General features: G+C 42.6%; 1 protein-coding gene across 3 annotated transcripts in view; it reads right to left on the reverse strand.

The window, feature by feature from the left end:
• Nucleotides 1-22,866, reverse strand: part of MCTP2 (multiple C2 and transmembrane domain containing 2) — a 170,179-nt gene that overhangs the window by 12,788 nt on the left and 134,525 nt on the right. For all 3 annotated transcript variants that reach the window (XM_060694771.2, XM_060694772.2, XM_060694770.2), the window contains exons 18-19: nt 17,775-17,897; nt 8,226-8,267 (exon numbers count right to left, since the gene is read on the reverse strand). In XM_060694771.2, coding sequence (XP_060550754.2) covers nt 8,226-8,267; nt 17,775-17,897 — 165 coding nt within the window. The remainder of the gene's footprint in view (nt 1-8,225; nt 8,268-17,774; nt 17,898-22,866) is intronic.

The following is a 22,866-nucleotide window of genomic DNA, read 5'->3' on the forward strand; positions in this document are numbered from 1 at the left end:
TAAAATCTTGCTTTTATTTGCAAACAAGAATGCACTTAGGAACATTTTAAAAGCACACTGGGCTTCTCTTCAATAAAGGCTCCATTTCAGTCCTCCGTTAAAATTCCATCTCTTTTCCAAAAGTGTACCCAGCTCACTTAGCTTTAATCATCCTACGTCATCCCAAATTGTGCTTCAAACTCCTCAAACCTTTTTGTCCGCAATGGCTCTGAAAAGAAGTCGTCATCTATTTCCATGTAAGATGTTCCACCCTGGTAGGTTGAGGGTGCGGGGGAGGGAAGGCATGCAATGAGCCGCGGTGGCGCAGGGGTTAGAGTGCAGTACTGCAGGCTACTTCTGCTGACCACCGGCTGCCAGCAGTTTGGCAGTTCGATTCTTACCAGGCTCAAGGTTGACTCGGCCTTCCCTCCTTCTGAGGTGGGTAAAATGGGCACCCAGATTGTTGGGGGCAATAGGCTGACACTGTAAACCGCTTAGACAGGGCTGTAAAGCACTATGAAGCGGTATATAAGTCTAAATACTATTGCTATTCCTTCCTTCCTTCCTGTACAGTGGTTAGAATGTAGTATTGCATGCTAATTCTGCCAGCTGCCAGCTGTTCGATCCTGACTGGCTCAAGGTTGACTCAGCCTTCCATCCTTTTGAGGTTGGTAAAAGGAGGGGCCAGATTGTTGGGGGCAAAAGGCTGATTCTATAAACTGCTTAGAGAGGGCTGTAAAGCACTGTGAAATGGTATATAAGTCTAAGTGCTTTCTATTCTATTCTATTCTGTTCTGTTCTGTTCTGTTCTATTCTATTCTATTCTATTCTATTCTATTCTATTCTATTCTATTCTATTCTATTCTATTCTATTCTATTCTATTCTATTCCATTCCATTCCATTCCATTCCACTCCACTCCACTCCACTCCACTCCACTCCACTCCACTCCACTCCATATTCTATTGCCATGGTGGCACAGTGGTTAGAATGCAGTATTGCAGGATAATTTTGACCACTGCCAAAAGTTCAACCCTGACCAGCTCAAGGTTGACCCATCCTTCCATCCTTCTGAGGTTGGTAAATGGAGGACCCAGATTGTTGGGGGCAAGAGTCTGACTCTGTAAACTGCTCAGAGAGGGCTGTAAAGCACTGTGAAGTGGTGTATAAGTCTAAATGCTTTCTATTCTATTCTATTCTATTCTATTCTATTCTATTCTATTCTATTCTATTCTATTCTATTCTATTCTATTCTATTCTATTCTATTCTATTCTATTCTATTCCATTCTATTCCATTCCATTCCATTCCATTCCATTCCACTCCACTCCACTCCACTGAACTCCACTCCACTCCATATTCTATTGCCATGGTGGCACAGTGGTTAGAATGCAGTATTGCAGGCTAACTTTGCCCACTGCCAAGAGTTCAACCCTGACAGGCTCAAGGTTGACTCGGCCTTCCATCCTTCTAAGGTCGGTAAAATGAGGACCCATATTCTTGGGGGCAATATACTGACTCTGTAAACCACTGAAAGAGTGCTGTAAGTACTATGAAGTAATATATAAGACTAAGCATTATCAGTATTGCTAATTAATTAATTATCCTGCCTTTATTATTCTTTTTATAAAGATAGCCCTTAACCTATGACCACAATTGGGGGTCAGAATTTCCATTGTTAGGCAATGTTAAATCAGTTGCACCCAATTTTATGACTTTAGAGCCACACCTGTTACTCAAATCACTGCACTTCTTGAGCGACTCATACAGCCATTGAGTGAATCCAGCTTCCTCCATTGACTTCGCTTTGTTGAAAGCCAGCTAAGAAGGTTGACCCCAGAATGCTGCAAACGTCACAATTACATACCAGTTGCTAAGTGTCTGAATTTTGCCGACCCTGGAGACGCTACAACAGTTATAAGTGCAAGGACTAGTTGTAAGTCACTTTTCTCAGTGTCATTGTAACTTCAAATGGCCGCTAAATGAATAGCTATAGGTCAAGGACTACGTGCAAATAACTCAAGGTGGCAAAGATACCTAATATCCCTTCCTCCTCTTTTCACTACACTAAAGTTACTGAGCTGGCTTTCATGCTTAAGGCAGAACTATACTAGTGGCCAAAATTGTGGAAACCTTTTGGGAAAAGTGTATTTTTGAGGTCTGATGGCTAACAACACCACTTTTTGGGGGGGAGTTTCAAGATAATCCTATTCCACTGCTGGAATGGCTTGGGAATAGCCCAGACCTTAACCCAATTGAAAATCTATGGAGCCGACTAAAGAAACTTGTTAGTCAGAAGCGACCCAGCAATAAAACCCAGTTAATAGAAGCCATCATTCAATCTTGGTTCCACCTGATAACAGCCACAGAACTAAAAGACTTTGGTTCATTCCATGGGAAGACGTTGTAAGGCCGTCATTCATGCTAAAGGTTACTCAACTAAGTATTAACTGACGTGGTGATCATTTTTGTATATCTCGTTTTTTTCTACATGTTTCACTTTTCTTCTTTATACTGTAACTGCTATTCTAAGAGCAAATCCTTCATAAAAGTCATTGCATTGCATTCTTGGTTCAATTATCTTTCCATTGATATATAATTTTAGGGTACTACTCCAAAAAATAAAAAGTAGCGTTATTAGCTAGTTTTAGAAAATACACTTTTCCCAAAAGGTTTCCACAATTTTGGCCACCACTGTAGAGCTCAGAGTTGCCCAGTTTCTATTCTTTAAAATGTTATGAGAAAAGGAAGCAATATGCTGTTTTCTATCAGGATAGAATAAGCTCGGGTTTTTCCTTAATGAATTTTGCACTCAAGATAATTATGAACAGGGAGATGACCAGCAGGTCTCAAAAGATGTTTAAAACTTCTGTTTCTGCTCATGTTTCTTTCCTGCACAGACACTGCCCATCCCCATAGTACAGGGGAGGGCAAATGTGGCCCTTTTACAACCTGTGGACTTCAACTCCCAGAATTCCTTGGCTGTCTCAGGAATTCTGGGAGTTGAAGTCCACAGGTTGTAAAAGGGCCACATTTGCTCACCCCTGCCATAGTACTAAAAGTTTGAGGTCAAGCACTAGTCAGACGTGTCAACTTGTAGTGTTACTCAGAACAACATAATTATGATCAATCAGGAATAGAGCTGGAAGGGATCTTGGAGGTCTTCTAGTCCAACCCCCTGCTCAAGCAAGAGACCCTAAACCATTTCAGACAAGTGGCTGTCCAGTCTCTTCTTAAAAACCTCCAGTGATGGAGCAACCACAACTTCTGAAGGCAAGCAGTTCCACTAGTTAATTGTCCTCCCTGTTATGAAGTTTCTCCTTAATTCCAGGTTGCTTCTCTCCTGGATTAGTTTCCATCCATTGTTTCTTGTCCTGCCCTCTGGTGCTTTGGAAAATGTTGGCCCTCCCTCTTCTTTGTAGCAGCCCCTCAAATATTGGAAGACTGCTATCATGTCACCCCTAGTCCTTCTCTTCTCTAGACTAGTCATACCCAATTCCTGCAACTGTTCTTCATATGTTTTAGTCCAGGGGTGAAATCCAGCAGGTTCTGACAGGTTCTGGAGAACTGGTAGTGGAAATTTTGAGTAGTTTGGAGAACCGGCAAATATCACCTCTGGCTGGCCCCAAAGTGGGGTGGGAATGGAGATTTTACAGTATCCTTCCCCTAGAGTGGGGTGGGAATGGAGATTTTGCAGTATCCTTCCCCTGCCATGCCCACCAAGCCACGCTCGCAGAACTGATAGTAAAAAAATTTGGATTTCACCACTGTTTTAATCTCAAGGCCCGTGATGGCGAACCTATGGCACGCATGCCACAGGAAGGCATGTGGGGCCATATCTGTGGGCACACGAGCATTGCCGTAGCTCAGCTCCAGCGCACATGCCTCGTGCCAGCCAGCTGATTTTCGGACATTGCAGGCCCACCAGAAGTTGGGAAATGGGCCATTTCCAGCTTCCGGAGGGGTGGGGAAGGCTATTTTCACCCTCCCCAGGCTCCTAGAAAGGCTCTGGAGCCTGGAGAGGGTGAAAAACGGGCCTTCCGGTCCCATCGGAAATCAGGAAATGGGCCATTTCCAGCCTCCAGAGGGCCTCTGGGGGTCTCTGGGGGGGGGAAGGCACGTTAGCGAACCCCCTGCGCTTCCCCCGCTTTTGGCACGCGGCGGCAAAAAGGTTAGCCATCACTGCTCTAGGCCTTTATGGTTCCTAAGCTCCAGCGCGTCGCTTCCAAGCATGAATGGCTGAAGGCGGTTCGAACTCGGGGAACTGAGTGCCATGTTTTTCCTAGTTCGATCTAACTTCTGACCAGCTCTTAACAGCAGTGAAATAAACACTTGCAAGTGAGATCTTTCAAAGCAAGCCTGTTCTTGCAACATGGAACTGTGAAGAACCGTCATGTGGCAGCTGGGTAGCTATCCTGCTGGCTTTGTTTACACATCTCAGATTGCGCTACAAAAATGTGGCGATCACACAATTTAGCCACACAATATTACATCTTCTCTTGTGAGCTTGCTGGGCTGCCTGGGACGGAGAGATTGCATTGAAGTGGGAATCAGGGATTTGTTCTGACGTCCAAAGAGTCACAACAGACCTTGTTTCATAGAGAGATGTCTACAGGTCCTACCACCAAGATAGGAAGAGTCTGTAGATGCAAAAGGGCAGGGCCTTTTCTGCAAGCCATCTCAACTGCAGAATCCCTTCCCAGGGAAACACAAAGTCCCTGATCCTGAAGTGGCTCAGTGGCTAAGACACTGAGCTTGTCGATCAGAAAGGTTGGCAGTTCGGCGGTTCGAATCCCTAGTACAGGTCTCCTGTGAGCAGGGGTTGGACTAGATGACCTCCAAGGTCCCTTCCAACTCTGTTACTGTTACTGATCCATTCTTAACAGGTTCTAGAAGGACGGCACTGCTCTTTTCTATCTTTAATGAATATAAGATTTGTTTTAAATAGAACCTCATCTTGGTTTTATTCATGGTTATGATGTGTTAGCATTACTGTATTAATATTGTAAATTAATCTAACTTTTCATTCTGATAGCCTTTAACCTCCATGTTTTCCTGTTCTATTCACGTACAGTGAAAGCTCTGATTTTCTATTCTACACTTTCTATTTTTCTTTTTATTTAATGGTTAATAAAAGTACTATTTAAAAAAGGGGGGGAAAATACGACCTTGAAAATAAATTCACAGTTAAGAATTGATTAAAGAATACTTGTGTTACTTAATGCCTTCCCCTCATCTTCTGAACAGAGAAAGAATTTACTAGGCTTAAACAAGGCTACAAAAGGGTAAATTCAATCTTGAAGGGAAAAGAGGGTTTTTAAAAGAAAAAAATGTTGAACAGAATAAGAATTTTTACTCTTTTGCCACAAAATAATCAGCCTGTTTTTTTGGAAAATGAGCTCCATGGACATGGTCCAAGGGAGGCTGAAATATTCAAACATTTAACATTTGTTATGCAGTCCTGAATAATGAGGTTGTCGAGGATTTATTCCAAAAAAGGCTATTTTTTTTAACATACCAAGGATGTTATAACATATTGCAGTGGTTGCGAACCTTTTACTCAGCGAGTGCCAAACAGGTACATGCTTCATGCGCTTCGTGCGCGTCAGGGGTGGGTTCTATTTACCTTTACTACCAGCTTGCAATGGGATTGGGCATGCACAGATTGTCTATGACGACATCCGGGCGGGTGGGCGGAGCTTCCCCCTGGTTTTACTACTGGTTCACAAGAACCAGACCGAACCGGGAGCAACCCACCACTGGTGCGCGTGCATGCCATCTGTGATAATGCACCGCTCCTCCCCATGCACTGCGTGTACAACAACACCATCTGTGCATGCGTACAGCTTTCGTGTGGCTCCCCCCATGCACTGCATGCGCAATGGCACCATCTGTGCATGCATGTGGTTTTCATGCGGGCAATGCACACGCACAGAGGCCATCTGCGCATGTGTGGGCTGTGCACCAGTACTCTTGCGCACATGTGCAAATGCGCGTGCATGCACAGGAGAGCTCCAAACACCAGCAGGATCCCCTGAATTGCACACATGTGCACCGGAGGCCCGAACGCCAGCTGGGAAGCGCACACATGCGCAGCTGCAGGTGAGTTGGGCGACAGCTCGCGTCCCCGGAAACTGGCTCTGCGTGCCACTTCTGGCAGACATGCCATAGATTTGCCATCATGGTGCTATTGTCTTGGCCAATCTGACCTTGAGGAAAGGAGGTCCTGAGCCCCTTTGAGGAATTAACCATGGGGAAATCAGTAAGCAGAGAACGTTTAAGGAATTCCCCTAACAATGATACACAGTGGGCAAGACCATTTTTTAGGGGGGGGATGGGATCCTTGTTTTATGGGTGGGAATATAAATAGGACTTTCAAGTCTTTCCCTCCACATAACAGAATGAAGCCAACTGTAGGAAGAGGAGCGGGGTGGAGTGAAAGGGGGAATCAGCCTAGAATCCTTACATAGACACAAACAAAATAAATCCAACCCCGCCCCCTTGGGTTTCGTTGGCCCTTATCTAACCCTAACCAGGTATCCATCATTAGCTAAGATTCCTGTATGTATGCTTTTAGCAATAAAGCAGTCTAATTGAAACTTCATACGTGGACCTGGTTTTTCACACTTTCACATTGCATCCATCATATTGGTATTAGAATAGAATAACAGAGTTGGAAGGGACCTTGGAGATCTGCTAGTCCAACCCCCTGCCCAGGCAGGAAACCCTACACCACTTCCGACAAATGGTTATCCAACATCTTCTTAAAAATTTCCAGTGTTGGAGCATTCCCAACTTCTGGAGGCAAGTTGTTCTACTAATTAATTGTTCTAACCATCAGGAAATTTCTCCTTAGTTCTAAGTTGCTTCTCTCCGTGATGAGTTTCCACCCATTGCTTCTTGTCCTGCCCTCAGGTGCTTTGGAGAATAGCTTGACTCCCTCTTCTTTGGGGCAGCCCCTGAGATATTGGAAGACTGCTATCATGTCTCCCCTAGTCCTTCTCTTCATTAAACTAGACATACCCAGTTCCTGCAACCGTTCTTCATATGTTTGAGCCTCCAGCCTCCTAATCATCTTTGTGGCTCTTCTCTGCACTCTTTCTAGAGCCTCCAAATCTTTTTTACATCATGGCAACCAAAACTGAATGCAATATTCCAAGTGTGGCCTTACCAAGGCATTATAAAGTGGTATATTGAAGAGGTTCTACAGCCAACCTTAAGGGACAGTTGTCCACTCTCGCTTTAAGTATACAGGGGGGAAAACTTCTTTTCACAATAATGTCAGAAATGTAATTGGGTGTCGAAGAACTGAATGAAAAGCTAAGAAACAAAAGAAATGGGGGTTTTCTCATTAAATAAGCCTATTTCAGTACACGGTCAAATCCCAGGAAAACTTGGCACGGCCTTCTTTAATGACAAAATAAGCTCTCTCTCTCTCTCTCTTTTTTTTTTCCAGGGGAAAAAAATCCTTCTTTTAAAACCTTCACTTGGTACACAATGAAATGAAACCTGTGTTACTCTGGAAGCAGGAGAGAGAAAAGTGACATTTTAGATGTCTTACAATTTCATGGAAGAAGACAGACTTCTGTGGTTAAAGGCCATCACTGAGGAGAAACCTTTAATGGTAGCTTGCTTGGGAAACCAATCGTTATTATTTTCCATCACAGTTAGTATTTGGAAAAGGAGGGGAGAAAAAATAATTTAAAAAAAAAAAGGATCCAGCAGCCCAACATTTTTTTTTTAGTTTAAAGTTCGACCGTTCATACGGAAAGGAATTAATTGGTTCCTCTGTTTTTTAATTAACTGTCTAAGGGGTTTCTAAGCTGTAAACAGTTAGTCTCCAAAGACAACGGTACAATTCCCAGAAGCTCTCTGTGTTATGGTCAAGAAAGGTCTCCGTATATTTTGACAAGAACACAACCATCTACTTGATAGAAACCATGTTCCTCTGGGTTACATCCCAGCCAACTGTTAGCCCTAAAAGTCCTTGTGTTGTGTGGAAGAGGAGAATGTACTTCATTACATTAAAAAAAAAAAAAGTCAGCTTTTGTACATTGTAGTAACCTGATGCAAAAAAAAAAAAGCAATAATAAACACTTGAAATGCGTAATTGGTTTTTCTACAATGCCTTATTTTCTAATGTACAGGAATTACTCTTCTTAGACTAATGTTCCCAGTAGCTGTGTAAGAATGCTTGCAGAACATTTATCTCCAGTTTAAGGTCTCGGATTCCATTATTCCCTCTTACCTTGTCATCATCATCCTCGTCCTCTTCTACGATAATGTAGTCCTTTAAAATAAAAAGAAGAAGAAAAAATATTAGACTATTTGAAAAAAGTCCAATGGATAAGCAGTTCTTTTGAAAAATATATGCATTTTATGCAAAAAAAAAAAAAAAAAAGGAAAGTTAAACAAACCAGAAGAAAAGCTCCCTTGTATATTATTCAAATCTTGTCTGTCTGTCTGTCTGTCTGTCTATCATCTATCTATTATCTACCTACCTACCTACCTACCTATCTATCTATCTATCTATCTATCTATCTATCTATCTATCTATCTATTTTGATCACAGGATGGGACCATGAAATCCAAAATATCCTTTTTGGAATCATGTGCTTTTAAAAAGTAAAACAACTAAGATTTTTTGCACCTTCCCTGTGCTTTGCACAAAACTGCTTATTCCAGAAAGGAACAGTGTGATAAGTATGTCCACAATGCCAATTAAAAATCGCTAATTTATTTTTTCCTTTAACAATCATCCTTTTCTTTAACTCTCAAGGACGTGAAAGCTTAAAAAAAAAATAACAACAGAAAAACAGCAGCACCCAATAACCCTCGTCCAAGAAAACATGTTAACAAAACATATGAGGTCTAATTGTTCTGAAGGCCACAAGGTTTTGAGAGACCTTATTTTATGTTATTTTAATTCATTGCCAAGTTTCTCTCCTGGTAAGGGGTTTTTTGTTCATCCTTTGACAAATGAACCAGTTGGAATGTCAAGGCTGAGATTCCAAACACTCAGTTTGTTCTCCCATTGTTGCTTATTTCAATGATTGTTCCCTCCCTTTAGGGCCATTACGAAAACATTAGGAGGCAGAAAACACATTAGCACACACGTAATCAATCTTAAGAATCAGATACAAAATTCTATACAGCATTATCACGCCAATTGTTGAAAGAGAGGGTTAAAAAAGAAAGCGAGGTTACAATGAAATGTCAGGGCAACTTGAATCTCAGTATTTTTGTTTTTATTTTTGCAGGCAATGTATGAAAATATTCTACGGGTTATGCTAGTATTTGAATAGGCTGATTTTTTTTTTTAAAAAAAAAATAAGCCTTCTATGTGATAAAGGTACACAAATATAGCAGAATGAAAGAGATGCACCCAAGCAAAATTAAAAAGAGTTTTGTTGAAAAATTGCAACAAAGGGGGCAATTCAAGAACAACTACGTACTTGAACGGGAAAATTAATCTAGGTCGAGGTTTTATAAAGCAAAATATTAAGTTGTCTTGGCAACAAAGAGCAGCTAAAAGGTAAATGGACCCCGATGTTAACATATGACAAGGTGTGTCCTATGGGTCATCCCAAGGGAGGCAAATAGCAAACAATTGTTGCAAATTCTCTGCCTTGATCCCAGGATGATACAAGACAGAAAATATTTCAGTTCTGTTTCCTGCTATGGTGGGCATCTCCAGATTCTGCACAACTAAGATTCTTCCCTCTTCTAGTGGAGACCCAGGAGAAATTAATTAATTAATTAATTAATTAATTGGTTCGATTTATATGCCGTCCTTTTCCGGAGACTCAGGGTGGCTTACAATGCGTTAAGCAATAGCCTTCATACTTTTGTATATACCTGCTTAGTAGGGCTTACCCCCGCCCAAGCGGTGTTCTTTTCATACAAAGTCAGCTTATTGCCCCCACAAACCGGGTCCTCATTTTACCTACCTCGAAAGGATGGAAGGCTGAGTCAACCTTGAGCCTGATGAGATTTGAATTCGCAGTAATTGCAGGCAGCTGGTGTTACTTAACAGTGCTTTAGTCTGCTGCGCCACCAAGGCTCTTTTATTGAAAATTACTGAAAATGTGAAACACTTTGGCCAATTGTCTACGGAGAGTCTCAGTCATCCTGATCATGGGTTTCCAAAGGATGCTTTTTCAAAAGGCAACTGGACTTTGTTCTTCCTTGAAGATGTTTCGCTTCTCATCCAAGAAGCTTCTTAGGTAAGAAGCGAAACGTCTTCAAAGAAAAACACAGTCCCGTTGCCTTTTGAAAAAGCACCATTGGAACATTTGGGCCAATTGTTTAGATCAGGGGTCTCCAACCTTGGCAACTTTAAGACTTGTGGACTCGAACTCCCAGAATTCCCAGGAACTCTGGGAGTTGAAGTCCACAACTCTTAAAGTTGAAGTCCACAACTCTTAAACTTGCCATGGTTGGAGACCCCTGGTTTAGATGGCCTCAAAGAGGATCAGACAAATTCCTATAGCAATTGGTATATATGGCTACTCTCCCTTTATGTTCGCCTATACTGCCTCACCTTAGTGATAGTGGTGGTGATGATAGTAGAGGTTACAACTGGACTGTGTTTTTCTTTGAAGAAGTTTCACTTCTCATCTAAGAAGCTTCTTGGATGAGAAGCTAAACAAGGAAAAATAAAGTCCAGTTGCCTTTTGAAAAAGCACACTTGGGACAACCATGATCACCATGTCAACCATGATTACTGAGACTCTCCATAGACAATTGGCCAAAGTGTTTCACATTTTTAATAATTTCTCCTGGGTCTCCACTAGAAGAGGGAAGACTCCTAGTTGTGCAGAATCTGGAGGGTTCCTGAGCAGGATGAGCCAAGAAAACCAGGAGTGGCTGCCAAGAGTCTGTATTACATCAGGACCACCAAGACATGAAGTTCATCAAAACTGTACAACCTGAAGCAAGCGGGCACCTATATCAGGCAGCAGGGATATAAGAAGATGCCAGAAGCAGATGATCACTTCAGTGATTGCAAATAAATCCCTTCCTACTGCATGAGAGATTGCAGAAGTAAACCATTTTTGTATTTGACCAGGAAAACACGTGCATTGGTAGGAAAAAGTGATTGAGCTCCTACAAAGATGAGGGGGGGTCAAACTATTTTCCACAGCACCAAAAGACAAGACGAGAATCAATGGATGGAAACTACGTATGTGCCAATAGTCATATTTGACTATTTGGTTATTTACGGGACCGCCTGCTACCACCAATAGCCTCCCACCGGCCAGTACGCTCCCACAGAGAGGGGCTCCTCCGGGTGCCGTCGGCCAAACAATGTCGGCTGTCGGCCCCTAGGGGGAGAGCCTTCTCTGTGGGGGCACCTACGATTTGGAACGAGCTCCCCCCGGAGATACGGAGGATCCCGGATCTGCGCACCTTCCGCCGCGCGCTTAAGACTTTTCTATTTTATCAAGCTGGCCTGGCCTAAATCTTCCCCCTTTTTAAATGTGGAAATTTTAAATTTTAAATTCGTCTTATTTATAGGGTCATGGGTAAGGCGTTTTAAATTGGGGAGCCATGTTGGATTTAATTCTGTTTTAAACGTATTTTAATGTTTATATTGTATGTTTTTAATTTTGGCTGTTCACCGCCCCGAGTTCTTCGGGAGAGGGGGCGGTATAAAAATCTAATAAATAAATAAAATAAATAAATAAATTTGGAAATTCTGAGACCATGGCTGAAGACTCTCAGGAAATGGCTACTGTTCAAGCATGGTTTTCCTGATTCACAAAATGGCAGATGTAACCTGCCCTACCAGAATGACAACAGAACAACAACAACAGAATAACATAGTTGGAAGGGACCTTGGGATGTATTCTAATGCAACCCCCTCCTCAAGCAGGAAACACATCCAGACAAATGGCTGTCCAATTTCTTCTTAAAAACCTGCAGTGATGGAACACCCATAACTTAATAGAAATCAAACGCCAAAAGGCAAGACAAGAAACAAACCAAGGAGAGAAGCAACTTAGAACTACGGAGAAATTTCCTAATGGTGAGAGCAATCAACCAACGGAATAGTTTTCCTTCAGAGATGTGGATGCTCCATCATTGGAGGCTTTCAAAAAGAGACTGGACAACTGTTTATCTGAAATGATGTAGGGTCTCCTGCTCGAGCAGGGGTTTCGACTAGAAGCTAATACAACCACCAGAACAACACCTTTACACATGGACGTCACTAAACACAGCACACAGAAATCAACTTGACCATATTATTGGCACAAGGAAAAGGAAGGGCTCAGTTATAAGAGTTCAGTTACAAGGAAAAGTTCAGAAAAATATAACAGAGAAATGTGGGCACAGGCCAACTGTGAAATAGATCATAAGATGCTCGTGTGTAAGTTCCAGGTTAAGCTAAAGCAGAAGAAGACAGCCAGTGAATTTTCAGAAATGTGATCCTGAGAATATATCCCCCCCATTAGGAATCTTTTTCAAGTCCTAAACCTCATTGATAGGGGAACCAGAGGAACTGTGTAACGAAATGAAAGCTTTATTAAGGTCCGCGGAAATCAAGAAAAGTTGCTACGGGTGAATGTGAAAAGAGACTGCCAAAGATGAAGAAACAGAAGAAAACAAATGATGACAGAAGAGACAGTGGAAATTGCCAAGAACAGAAGAGAAGTCCAGGCCAAGAATGACAAGGATCTCAGGCAGGAACTGAACAAAGAATGTCAGAGAGCTTGTTAGAAGAGACGAGAAGCAATAGTGCAACATCTGTAAAGACATGGAAGCGGACATGGAAAAACAAGAACAGCTTTCCAAAAGAACTCAGACAGAGCTTCCAACTTTGAATTTGTTTCCTAAAAGTTGCCAATGTACAGATGGGAGATGATTCAAATAAGATCAAACAGAGATGGAAGAAGCCTACCGAACTGTAAGGAGGGTCAACATCCCAAATAGTTTGGAAGATACTCCCTATTTATGAAAACTTCTAGGATGGACAAGAAGATGAAGTTACGTCAAACTTCAGTGGATGGAAACTAGTCAGGACAAAATCAAGCTAGAACTAAGCAGAAATTTCCTGACATTGAGAACAATTAATCAGTGAAACAACTTGCCTCCAGTAGTTGTGGGTGCTCCAACACTGGAGCTTTTCAAGAAGAGAATGTACAGCCATTTGTCTGGAATGGCACAGGTCTCCTGCTGGAGCAGGGGGTTGAACTAAAAGATCTCCAAAGTCCCTTCCAACTCTATTATTCTGTTATTCAATCCTCCTGGTCATTACCAAATCAGAAAGCTTTTGGAATTGATGGGGTATCTACAGATATATGGCACGCAATAAAAACATCAGTAATGATTCAGCCACACTATGCCAACAAATCTGGGGAACAACATAATGACTGTCCATCCATCCGTCCATCCATAACTATCTGTCTGTCTGTCTGTCTGTCTGTCTGTCTGTCTGTCTATCTATCTATCTATCTATCTATCTATCTATCTATCTATCTATCTATCTATCTATCTATCTTCCATCTGCCTGCCTGCCTGTCCGTCCATCTATCTCTATCTCTATCTCTATCTCTGTCTCTGTCTCTGTCTCTGTCTCTATCTATCTATCTATCTATCTATCTATCTATCTATCTATCTATCTATCTATCTATCTATCTATCTATCTTCCATCTGCCTGCCTGTCCGTTCGTCCGTCTGTCCATCCGTCTATCTCTACCTCTACCTCTACCTCTGTCTCTGTCTGTCTATCTATCTATCTTCCATCTGCCTGTCTGTCCATCCATCCATCTCTCTCTCTCAATCTCTCTCTCTCCCTGTCTCTCTCTCTCTCTTTCATGAACAAAGGGTTCATGGCTATACCTCATTACCCCAAAAATGAGGTATAAAAATATACATTTTGAGCTTGCAGAAGAGTTGAGTACACATTCATTGAAAGAGAACTTTGCAAAGACACAGCAGGATCAGGAAACAAGAGCATTCTCTGCAAAAAAAGAATAATCTATAACAACATCCATCATCTACTTAGCTGTATTTCACAACATCTCGGATTTTAGTGAGCCACTGAAGAGACACCAGAGGAGGAATGATGGAGAGCAATGGTTTGTAACTCTGTATCCTCTGCCTAGATCGAATTTGCCTGACTTTTATACCCGTTCTTTGAAAATCCTCCTCTTGCATTTAATGGGTTGTTTGTTCCGAAATCCCCTCTAGTGGGGAAAGCTCTCATTTTCCAGATGCAATAAAGAAAAAAGAAACATGCTAAATGGACTTGGGATTTAGCTAGGATCACCTGGTCTCTTATCATTTGTCATTGTTCTCAACGTGCCCAAAATGGTTGGTTAAGTAAAAATGAAATTTGCCATATCTCTGGGGAGGCAGGAGAGGAGGCCCATAAGAGACCCATAACCAAAGCAGCAATATTAATATTATCAGTTTTACAACAGTAATAAAAACGGGGATCTTTAAATGGCTCCAATCTGCTTCAAGATGCTGTTTCTTAATTCTGTTGCAAAGTATATGCTTTCCTCCAAAATGGGGGTAAAAGTAAAGGTAAAGATTCCCCTCATACATATGTGCTAGTTGTTCCTGACTCTAGGGGGCGGTGCTCATCTTCGTTTCAAAGCCGAAGAGCCAGTGCTGTCCAAAGACGTCTCCGTGGTCATGTGGCTGGCATGACTCAATGCCAAAGGTGCACGGAACGCTGTTACTTTCCCACCAAAGGTGGTCCCTATTTTTCTACTTGCATTTTTTACGTGCTTTCGAACTGCTAGGTTGGCAGAAGCTGGGACAAGTCACGAGAGCTCACCCCGTTACGCGGCACTAGGGATTCGAACTGCTGAACTGCTGACCTTTCGATTGACAAGCTCAGCATCTTAGCCTCTGAGCCACCATGTTTCTTAAAATGGGGGTAGCTCATTCCAAAGCTGACAAATTTTAATTTTAAGACAGAAATAAGAGAAAAATGATTAAATATCAGGAAGCAATCATATCCGGTGCTTCCCAAACCTGGGTAAAAGGGTACCAACACACAAACTGATTACCCAATCACAAAAGGGACGTTTAAACTGATTTAAAATATTTTGCCTACATTGGATAAAAACAACTTCCTGGTTAATGGTTTTGGGTCATGAAGGGAAAAGTTTGGGAAGCGCTAATATATATTATTGTTTGCGAGAACATAAGCAACCGGTTGGACAAGGGAGACCCAAATTAATTGTTAGTCTCATACAGCAATGAACAAGGACATGCATTCAATTTCGAAACTACTATGATTGTCGGCTGAGCAGGGACAAAAATAGCTAGAGAGAAATGAATGAAGCCTGGGAAATGGGCTCCTTGTCAGTCAACAGGAGTGCTGATTTAACACCAACTTATCGGATACCGTATTTTTCGGAGTATAAGATGCACTGGAGTATAAGATGCACCTTAGTTTTTGGGGAGGAAAATAAGAAAAAAGCTGATTGGCGGGTGGACCGGCCTCTCAGAATACCCCCAATCAGCTGTTCCCAGAGGTGAATTTTAGCAACAGGTTCGTTGGTTGTGAGCTCTGTGCCTTGCTTTTTTTTTTTTTTTTGCTTTTTTTTCTGCCTCTGAAAGCCTCCGAAAGAGAGCTTTAGAAAAAAAGCCTCTGAAGCTCTGTTTGGAGGCTTTTTTTCTGAAGCTTCGTTTCTGATGCTTTTTTCAGCCTCTGAAACCTCTGTTTGAGAAGACATACCCAGATTTTCACCCTCTTTTTTGGGGGGGTGGGGGGAAGGTGCGTCTTAAACTCCGAAAACTACGGTACTTAGCAGCTGAGGACATGGCACAGAGAATCAACAATCAACAACTTAATAGCCAGCCTTCAACACACTAATTAACAACTGAAAGCTACACGCAACCATGCACCATATAAATACAACATGTAGAACATCCCAGGGTACACTTGGGAGAAGTTCCCTATGATGAGCTCCAGCATGAATCCCAAAGTTTGGAAGAATAAAACTTTGGTCCCGGTGACCGACTCAGATAAAATCCTATAACGTTACCCTGGGACACATATATTTACCTTCATTCATGAGATTGTTGTTTGCTGCTCAGAGTTTTTACAGATTAACAGAGTTGGAAGGGACCTTATAGGTCATCTAGTCCAACCCCCCACTCAAACAGGAGACCCTACACCATTTCTGACAAATGGCAGTCCAATCTTTTCTTGAAAGTCTCAAGTGATGAAGCTCCCACAACTTCCGAAGGCAACTTCTGTTCCATTGGTTGATGGTTCTCACTGTCTGAAAATTTCTCTTTATTTCTAGGTTGAATCTCTCCTTGTTCAGTTTCCATCTGTTATTCCTTGTCTGGCCTTTGGGTGCTTTGGAAAATAGCTTGACCCCCTCTTCTCTGTGGCAGCCCCTCAAGTATTGGAAGACGGCTATCCTGTCTCCCCTGGTCCTTCTCTTCACTAGACTAGCCATGCCCAGTTCATGTAACCATTCTTCATATGTTTTAGTCTCCAGTCCCCTCATCATCCTGGTTGCTCTTCTCTGCACTTTTTCTAGTCTCAACATCTTTTTTATAACCAAAACTGGATGCAGTACTCTAGGTGTGGTCTTACTAGGGTGGTATTAGTTGATAACAGTGGAGCAACTCGTAAATCCCGGAAATATATAAATTCTTATTCTGACCTCACCCACTTTTTGGAGAACCAACAAGTACTCTTAGTGATTTTAACTGATTTCCCCAGGCAATTACAGGATTCCCAGGCGGTGTTTCATGGAGCAATTACAATTAAGGGTTAACAACTGGGATTTATCAACGCATGTCAGCATGGTCCTCAAAGAAAGAGAATGGTGTTGGTCTAGGATAGGGGTCAGCAATCTACGGCTCTGGAGCCGCATGTGGCTCTTTCATCCCCCTGCTGCGGCTCCTTGTTGCTGGTCGGCTCCACAATTAATAGGGCTTTCAGTTAGGACAGGTAGAGGAAAAAGGACGCTGTGCTAGGAGGGGACTCTATGGTGGTTGTGGGGGAGGGGGGGAACCAGACTTCCGGTCAGCAAAGGAAAAAGGATGCCATGATAGGAGGAGACTCTATGGTGGTGGTGGGGGAGGGGGGGAACCGGACTTCCAGTCTGTTAGGGTGTGTGTAAAAAGTATTTGTTGCTTGTGCAACGAGCAGAGCAGAAACACACAGGGAAGGAGATAAACGTGCAGCTCGTGTGAGAAAAATACTTTATATACAAGATAATAAGCAGTCTCGGTGTAGGTAAAACAGTCCAAGGTCATAAACAGTAATATCAGTCCAGTAAGTATCTTCCCTTACCAAAGCAAACAGACTTTAGTAACTCTCGGTATACAGTACCATATAACAATCCAGTCTAACACCAATCAGCAGAAAGACGCAGGAAGCAACAGGAACAGGAACAATCAGGGACAAAGAACGCTTCTCTGCGCTGCTTATTTATGCACTGTAGCCTAATTACAGGGTTCAGCAAACCCTGATTACGTGGCTCAGTTGTTTCTTAAAGAAACAGATATATTGCCTGACCAACAAGTTAGGAGTAAACTACAAGCTGAACCTAACACAGTCAGCAAAGGAAAAAGGACGCCGTGATAGGAGGAAGACTCTATGGTGGGGGAACCGGACTTCCGGTCAGCTTCAGAACTGAACGGGGGGCTTCCGGTTAGGACCTTTGTGGCTCTTTGAGTGTTTAAGGTTGCCGACCCCTGATCTAGGAAAAGTTGCCCTTCTCTGATTCTCATTCTCCTGCATTCCACAAATGAAGTCCCAGATGGACCTGGAAAAAAACAAAAATAACACACACACACACACCATACCTACCTGGGCGTCTTGTATGATTAAGGCTTTGTCAGGACTGCTCAGGGAGATGTTATACACAAAGAGCATCAGCAACGCTAAGGGCACCATGTAGGGCTCAAAATGCCACACGGTGGTCACAAACACCTAGCGAAAGAGAAGAGGGAGGTTAGCGACGTTATTTGCATTAAGCTCCCCCCAAAGTCAAGAGAGAACGTTAAAGGAGAAACGAGAAAGACGCAGAGGAGAAAGCTTTCAAGCCTTTGTATCTGAAAATAATGCTTGTAGCTTTTTGCCTCTCGGCTAACCTCTGCTTCCTGACTGCCCGTCCTCCTGAGGTTTGCATTCATGTCAGATACATCAGCCTGGATGCTTTTATATTTCTTGGTCCAAGTGTAATCTGCAAAGATTGCTTGCCTCACCTTCTCCTTTTAAACCTTACATGCGTAGCAACAAGGAAAGCGGATAAATCTATACAACAGGTTTCAAGCATCTGCAAATGCAGACACACGCACCCCGTGTAACAGGGAAGGGAAAAGTTGTTTCCTGCAGAACCCAATTTCTTTGTAAAGGAACATCTCCAAAACTATTATTTTGATTTTTGGGGGGGGGGTTTAGATTAAAAGTGTTGGAAGGGACCTTGTAGGTCGCGTAGTCCAACCCCCCACCCAAGCATAGTCCAACCCCCCACCCTACACCATTTCTGACAGATGGCAGATGGCCATGGTGAATTGACCATGGCAAGTTGGCCATGGTGAATTGACCGTGGCAAGTTGGCTGTGGTGAGTTGGCCATGGAAAGTTGGTTGTGATGAGTTGGCCATGACAAGTTGGCTGTGGTGAATTGACTGTGGCAAGTTGGCTGTGGTGAGTTGGCCATGGAAAGTTGGTTGTGATGAGTTGGCCATGACAAGTTGGCCATGGTGAATTGACCGTGGCAAGTTGGCTGTGGTGAGTTGGCCATGGAAAGTTGGTTGTGATGAGTTGGCCATAGCAAGTTGGCAATGGTGAGTTGGCCATGGAAAGTTGGCCATGGTGAGTTGACCGTGGCAAGTTGGCCATGGTGAGTTGACCGTGGCGAGTTGGCTGTGGTGAGTTGGCCATGATGAGTTGGCCGTGACAAGTTGGCCGTGGTGAATTGACGGTGGCAAGTTGGCTGTGATGAGTTGTCCGTGGCAAGTTGGCCATGACGAATTGTCATAGACCCCACTGGAGGTCCTAAATGATATATGCCAGCAACACAATTACATTTCTAAATTAGAACAAGCATTACTTTCGACAAAAGCTGTAAAAAGTATTTGAGGAGGGCATCCTTGCAAAAACACAGTTTCTCAGAATGCTGAAATCCCTGTGTCCTTTCAAGGCACCCACAGACTCTGGTGGCCTGGGCATGTGCCATTTCATGTATACATATTTCTCCTTGGCGGCTGGGTTTCAGCAGCCGAGATTAAGCGAGCATGTGGTAAAGTCACCCTCGGGGAAAGTTCAGCTCCTAACTACATGGATGGAGAGAGCGAGAAAGAGACACAGAAGTTCTCTTGGCAACCCTACAGAAGCACTTTCCCACCGCTTCCTAATGGGGATCCAGCCAAGGATTAAAACCAAGACTCTGCTTCATTTGCTCAAGTTCAGGCAACACCAGAGAGCGGCTATCACCCCTTTGATACAAGTTCACGGCCGCTTTGATAGAAACTCCCACTTTCACTATTAAGATAGTGTTTACTATCCTTTCAGGCTAATGGCTGAGGAGAGATTGACAGTTTTTATGCCAAACACCAAAATTTCCCCTAGAGACCTGTTTTGGGAAGTGCCTAAGAAGCAGAGCTGAAGTCCAAAGTAGCAAAACTGCTATTCCAGAAGATTCTAGGCAGTTTACAAGCTCCACCCAAAAACAGTTGCAGCCCAGACTAAAATAACAAGAAAAATAAAAGATACAGAAATACAGTACAGAGGCCCAGCTAATACAGAATCACCATATTAACCTCAGCATTCTGGAGAGAAGGAATTGGATATGTTCTTAAGCTGCAGAGCCTTAAGAGTAACTCAGAGCCTTCCATTTCTTTTTTATCAAATTAACCAAATACCGTATTTTTCAGAGTATAAAACGCATCGGAGTATAAGACGCACCTACCCTTTTTGGTGAGGAAAAGAAGAAAAAGAAATCTGCCTCTGCCTCCAAGCAATTTTGCCTCGTTGCAGCAAACAGCAAACAGCCTGCTTCATTTTCATTTCCATTTTCAGCATAGCTTGATTAGCACAAGGAGAAAAAAAAATCTGCTCTAGCAATTTATCTCTTTGCAGCAAGCAGCAGAGCCCTGCGCAAAACAGCTGAGAGCAAAACAGCTGAGAGTCGGGAGGCCAATCCAATCAACTTGTGCTAATTAGGCTGTGCTGAAGCTGAAAGGAGCTGTTTTTTCTTGCTGTTTGCTTGCAAGGAAGTAAACTGCTGGAAGGCAGAGGTCAAAGGGTGGGGGCCAGTGAGTGGGTGGGGCTACATTCGGTGTATAAGACTCACCTAAATTTTCACCCCCTTTTAGGGGGGAAAAAGGTGCATTTTATACTTCGAAAAATATGGTAATATAATCCTAAATCATAATATTCATACCTTTTTTTCATAAATAACCCATTTCCTTCCCTCTCTTCTATTTCTTTCTCTCTTTTTTCCCCAATTTATCCAAATACTGCATTCAAATATATTATTACTATTCACTTTAAAGTAATTCATTTCTACATCAATACAATATAATTTCAAATTATATTATAATTGAGAGAGATATATGTAAAACTGCCGACTACTAAATAATTATGAGTGGAATGATGGAATATAGGGAAAATATTTGAAATTATATTATATTGTGAGAAGGAAGTAACGGGAGAATATTTGAATAAGAGAATTTAGAGTTAGGTTTAGATTTTAGAAAAATGATTGATTTCAATTTAAAGGGTTTCAATTTGAAAAAAAGTAAAGAGAGGAGTGGAAAAATAAAAACTGATTAAGATTAGGGCGAACGGTAAAACTGTTTATATATTAGAAGAAATAGAAGGAAAATAAAATAAAAAATTAGAGAGAAAGAATTTTATGGCGAAAAATGAAATATATTAAAATGGTGTTTGAGAAACTAAAAGCGGTACAAATTTTGGCTCGGCCAATACTCTGTTCAGAAAAAATGCATTGTATATTTGTTTAAAAAATAAAATAAATAAATAAATAAAGAGTAACTCAGAGCCTAAAATGGACTATACCATCCACCTCTGTTCCAAAAAAAAAGGACTGAATGTAAACTGAAAGAATATTGTGTCCAGTTCTGGTCACCACACTACAAAAAAAGATGTTGAGATCCTATAAAGCAGTTTCTCTCAACCTTGGAAGCTTGAAGATGGCTGCTGGCTGGGGGATTCTGGGAGTTGAAGTCCACCTATCTTCAAGCTACCAAGGTTGAGAGAAACTGCTATAAAGAGTCCAGGGAAGAGCAGCAAATATGATAAGGAGACTGGAGGTTGTACTATACAATGAATGATTGAGGAAACTACGGTAGGTACAGTATGTGTCCCCTTCTACCACTACTGTTTTAGGTGCTGCTGTCAGCTCGAGACTCAGACCACGAGAGAAAGCAGCACCTAAGCCAGTAGTGGTAGAAGGGGACACGATGTCTTTCAGTACTCAAGGAGTTGCCACGGAGAAGAAGGGATTGACTTATTCTCCAAAGCACCTGAGGGCAGGACAAGAAGTAATGGGTGGAAGCTTGTTAAGAAGAGATCCAACCTAGAAGGAAGGAGAAATTTCCAGACACTGAGAATGAATCAGTGGAATGACTTGGCTCCAGAAGTTGTGGATGTCATCACTGGAGCCCTTTTAAGAAGAGACTCGACAGCCACTTGTCTCGAATGGTATAGGGCAGGGGTGTTAAACTCAATTTCATTGAGGGCCACATCAGGGCTGTGGTTGATCTCGTGGGGCCATGCGGGCATGGCCAATTGGGTGGGTATAGTCAATTGGGTGGGTGCGGCCAGCTTGATGCCACTCACTGGGTATGGCCAACTAGGCGGGCATGGCTGATTAGGTGGGCGTGGCTATCTTGAAGCCACTCCCCAAACTGCTGACATGTTTCCTCTTTGCATTGGGTAGACTGGGCCGAAGCCACACTGGTCCAATGTCTCCTCTTCGCATTGGCCCGCGGGCCTTGTGTTTGACACCCCTGGTATAAGGTCTTCTGCCTTGAGCAAAAGAACGGACTAGAAGACGTCCAAATCAGTGGTGAAATCTAAATTTTTTTTACTACCGGTTCTGTGGGCGTGGCTTGGTGGGCTTGGCTTGGTGGGCGTGGCAAGGGAAGGACACTGCAAAAACTCCATTCCCACCCCACTCTGGGGCCAGCCAGAAGTGGTATTTGCCGGTTCTCCGAACTACTCAAAATTTCCATTACCGGTTCTCCAGAACCTGCCAGAATCTGCTGGATTTCATCCCTGCTCCAAATCCTTCCCGCCCTATGATTCTATGAAATGACTTCCTGGCGTGAATTCCAATGGATCTCTTCCAGAGTCTATTATTATTATTATTATTATTATTATTATTATTATTATTATTATTATTATTATTTATTATTAGTCATATTTCTATGCCGCCCACTCTCTGAGGATTCTGGGTGGCTTGCACCAAATACAGTATACTAAATAGCATATTGCCCCCAACAATCTGGGTCCTCATTTTACCCACCTCGGAAGGATGGAAGGCTGAGTCAACCTTGAGCCGGTGAGATTTGATCCGCTGATCTGCTGAACTAGCAGTCAGCTGAAGTAACTGCAGTACTGCACTCTAACCACTGCGCCACTTCGGCTCTTTTTTTAGTGAGGCGTGTCCTTTTTCCTTGATCCAATGCATCCCGAAGGACTGATTTTTTTTCCCCAACAATCCTTCCATTCCTGAATTGCTATTTCAACATAAAATGCCTTGTCTGCTGCTACCATTTTTCCTACCCTGGAGTCATTCTAAGCATGGATCATTTCCAACCCACCCGCTTCGTGTCTGTTCAGGTCTGAGCCAAGTTGAGCCACTCTTCTTCTCGCGCCATAGAAGAAAATCACTCTTTTATTGTACAACAGCACATAAAATATAAAGG

The sequence above is a fragment of the Pantherophis guttatus genome, chromosome 13 (assembly GCF_059756535.1).
Source record: "Pantherophis guttatus breed Tessera chromosome 13, ASM5975653v1, whole genome shotgun sequence".
NCBI classification, from domain to species: Eukaryota; Metazoa; Chordata; class Lepidosauria; order Squamata; family Colubridae; genus Pantherophis; species Pantherophis guttatus.